The sequence below is a fragment of the Molossus molossus genome, unplaced genomic scaffold (assembly GCF_014108415.1).
Source record: "Molossus molossus isolate mMolMol1 unplaced genomic scaffold, mMolMol1.p scaffold_m16_p_8, whole genome shotgun sequence".
NCBI lineage: Eukaryota > Metazoa > Chordata > Mammalia > Chiroptera > Molossidae > Molossus > Molossus molossus.
This window is the reverse complement of record NW_023425402.1, coordinates 46,334,560-46,338,252: the sequence shown is the minus strand read 5'-3', so window position 1 is coordinate 46,338,252 and position 3,693 is coordinate 46,334,560. Positions and strand designations below refer to the sequence as shown.

Below are 3,693 nucleotides of genomic sequence, written 5' to 3'. Positions count from 1 at the left end.
GAGCATGTGTCCCCTGAAAATCATGGCTGTGTCCTCAGTATAGTGCCACCATGCCAATGTGCAGTCATTTATTTTAGAGCCTTAGATGGAGCCAACTATTTTAGCTTTTGCCCAAGTACAGCTATCAAAGATTCTGGATGATTAAAAAAGAAGACATCTGATACTTTTATTTTACTAACAAAACACCTTTAAACCAAAAAGGATAATTTATCTGGGCTGAAAATAAAACTCCTGCCTACTGAAGTCTGGTGCAGCTGAGTTGTCACTATTTTAGTCCTGCAATTTGTTTTATAGAGTACTAATTACCAGGGCAAAGTCTGTTGCCAGGAAAGTAAATCACATTTTGCTGTTTTCTTATTTTCTAACAAGATACAGACCTGGTCTTTAATTAAACAGCAAGTTCCAAGGGCGTTATCAACCACAAATTGGGAAACACTGCACTGGGAAGATCATGGTGAAACCGGCTGGATAGAGTTTAAGAGATCATGGGAGAGAGAGAAAGGAATGGCAGGAGAAAAAGAAAAGGCACAGGTACCCTTCAAACGAAGAGATTCTTTTCCTCAGATGCTCCATCTTCTCTGTTCCCCACAGCTGTATATCTCCTCTGACCCTACTCAACACATTATTCTGCAAACATCCTTTTAAAAAAAGTTCATCCCTCCACTCCACCCCCCCTTAAATTCATTCCTGTCCCCAAAACTGTACTATAATTTTCAAGGTAGCAATTCTGCCTTCAGACCTCCCTGCCCCAACGTCCCCCTTCTCCAGGGCTTCTTATCGACTGACCCCCTTGGTGACCTTTGACCCTGGATTTTGCTGCCTCACCAGTGCAATCCATTCTTCACCTCTTCCCTTCCAGCTCTCTCGTTTCTCTCTCTCCTCTTTCTCCCTTCCCATACCTGGAGGCTCTGGACTAGAAGCAGCTGCTCCTCTTCTCCTTCCTCCTTGAACCCTCTGAGACCTCGTTTTTCGGTGGGGAGAGAAGGAAGGGGGTGGTGATGGGCGGGTGAGGAGAACGAATGCAGAGAGAGGAGCCTGACGTCACCGCACCCTGCCTGTCAATCTCCAGCGGGCGCGCTGCTCGTAACCGCCTTTTCTGCCACTCTCTGTGTCCCTCACTCTCTGTGGCTTCCGCACCACCACTGGAGCCCGGCGCTCCTCTCCGCTGTGGCCCCGGCCGCTTCGCAGGCACCGGCTCTGTTCGAACCGGGGACGCAGCCTGGCGCCCCACCACAGCGCTCATGATCGCAGACTTTCTGAAGCCCTGACTCCCCAGGTGAGCAGCCGGGCTCCTAGAGGAAATTTGAGGGTGTGGAGAGGGGAAGGGGTGAAGGATGGCCAGGGGACGAGTCCTTCCCAAAGCCGGAGAAATGGAGTCAAGCTTGACCCTACACTCTTCCCCTACCTATGCACCCCAACTTCTCTTCCCCCAAGCCTCCTTTCGAGGGGTCTATGGGCTTTCAGGACCCGCTGGGCTCTGCACGCAGAAGCTTAGCTTTCAGCACCGCGGACAGCGACCCCGATTCCCAGTTTGGGTGAATACCCTGACCCAGCCGACCTGAGCCCGAGTGGGGCTCGCCCAGGCCAGCACCCTTAGCTAGGTGCATACGGATACGTGTGCACATGCAGTACCCTTATCGGATTAATTTGTGTGCATGTGAGTGCATGTTATTCGTGTGTGTATCTATGCAAAAACTCAGATATCCGTGAGAGCACCCGTGTACATTTCACTAACTCATTCAACAGGTATTTATTTTTGGCCGTCTTAAACCTTGCTTCCTCGCTGTGCAACGAGGTCCAGTGTGGGATGGGCAATAGGAACCGGACACTTGCGCTTGGGGAAGTTCCTTGGCAACTTGAGCGCAGACCTGATGCTTGCTGTCCCTCTCCACACAGGGTGCAGTGTCCGGCCCCGATGAACGCGATGAACGTGAGCACGTCTTCACTCAACGAGTCCCAAGTGGTGGCAGTGACCGCCGAGGGAGCGGCGGTGGCGGCCACAGCGGCAGGGGCGAGAGAAACTAGTGAATGGGGGCATCCTGCAGCGACGGCGCTGGGAGGCGGGGGCGTGGCTAACGGGTCGCTGGAGCTGTCTTCGCAGATGTCCGCGGGACCGCCTGGGCTGCTACTGTCCGCCGTTAATCCATGGGATGTGTTGCTGTGCGTGTCGGGGACGGTGATTGCAGGAGAAAATGCGCTGGTAGTGGCGCTCATCGCGTCCACCCCGGCGCTGCGCACGCCCATGTTTGTGCTGGTGGGCAGCTTGGCCACCGCCGACCTGCTGGCGGGCTGCGGACTCATCCTGCACTTCGTGTTCCAGTACGTGGTGCCCTCGGAGACTGTGAGCCTGCTCACGGTGGGCTTCCTCGTGTCCTCCTTTGCTGCCTCGGTCAGCAGTCTGCTGGCCATAACGGTGGACCGCTACCTTTCCCTCTACAAAGCGCTCACTTACTACTCGCGGCGGACCCTGTTGGGCGTGCACCTTCTGCTCGCCGTCACCTGGACCGTGTCCCTAGGCCTTGGGTTGCTGCCGGTGCTCGGCTGGAACTGCCTAGCAGAGCGTGCCGCCTGTAGCGTGGTGAGCCCTCTAACGCGCAGCCACGTGGCGCTGCTCTCCGCGGCCTTCTTTGCGGTCTTCGGCATCATGTTGCACCTGTACGTGCGCATCTGCCAGGTGGTCTGGCGCCATGCGCACCAGATCGCTCTGCAGCAGCACTGCCTGGCGCCACCCCACCTTGCCGCCACCAGAAAGGGCGTGGGTACGCTGGCCGTGGTGCTGGGTACTTTCGGCGTTAGCTGGCTGCCCTTTGCCATATACTGTGTGGTGGGCAGCCACGAAGACCCGGCTGTCTATACCTATGCCACCTTGCTGCCTGCCACCTACAACTCCATGATCAATCCTATCATCTATGCCTTCCGCAACCAGGAGATCCAGCGTGCCCTGTGGCTCCTGCTCTGTGGCTGTTTCCAGTCCAAAGTGTCCTTCCGCTCCAGGTCTCCCAGTGAGGTCTGAAGGCTCCCTCTTTCCTCTCACCAACATTACACCCCCAACAAGCCAGCCTGTGGGGAGCTTCTCGGTGCCTGCTGATGAACTCTGAGATACCAGTAGTGTGACTGACTTTGGAAAGAAAGAAAGAAAGGAAGAAAGAGAGATAGAGAATAAACATACAACAAACTCACAAGGACAAAGGAATTTGGTGGCACTTTACATATACAGTGTATACATGTGTACATATATATACAAATTATTTGTATCTTCTGGAAGTGTTCAGGATGTGGAACTTTCTGGTCTGTGACAAAACTAACAAAGATGTGGTTGCATACTCAAATTGTACATCACATTTGTCAAGTGAACACATTCCAATACTGCTGAATTATAGCATTTCATTTTTAGCTGCTGAACTGCCAAAACAGTGTTGCCATTTTCAAGGGCAGGGGAAGAAGAGTAAAAGGTGTATTTTTGTTGTATGTGATAGAATATTTTGCTGCATATGTATCAGTAAATTACAACATATTTTGTACACAAATAAACACATTATAAAAACATGATTTGGGGCATGTGACTGACTATAGAACTACAATTTGAGAGTTGAAGTATTAATACATTTACTTTTAAAGTTTATTAAACCTCCCTCCTGTGAAAATCTTAGTGTAAAAAAATTACACACATTTGCATATTGTTTATAAATCATC

General features: G+C 51.7%; 1 protein-coding gene across 1 annotated transcript; it reads left to right on the top strand.

Annotated features, from left to right (window-relative positions):
• The first annotated feature begins 1,815 nt into the window (after positions 1–1,815).
• On the top strand, positions 1,816–3,362 carry GPR6 (G protein-coupled receptor 6). Its single transcript, XM_036249165.1, has one exon. It carries the CDS (start codon positions 1,916–1,918, stop codon positions 3,011–3,013), a length of 1,098 nt encoding a protein of 365 aa, XP_036105058.1. The 5' UTR covers positions 1,816–1,915; the 3' UTR covers positions 3,014–3,362.
• Positions 3,363–3,693: the final 331 nt, after the last annotated feature.

What these genes read in the sequence shown, in the direction of transcription:
- GPR6 (XM_036249165.1), top strand. Translation starts at nt 1,916, where the DNA reads ATGAACGCGATGAACGTGAGCACGTCTTCACTCAACGAGTCCCAAGTG.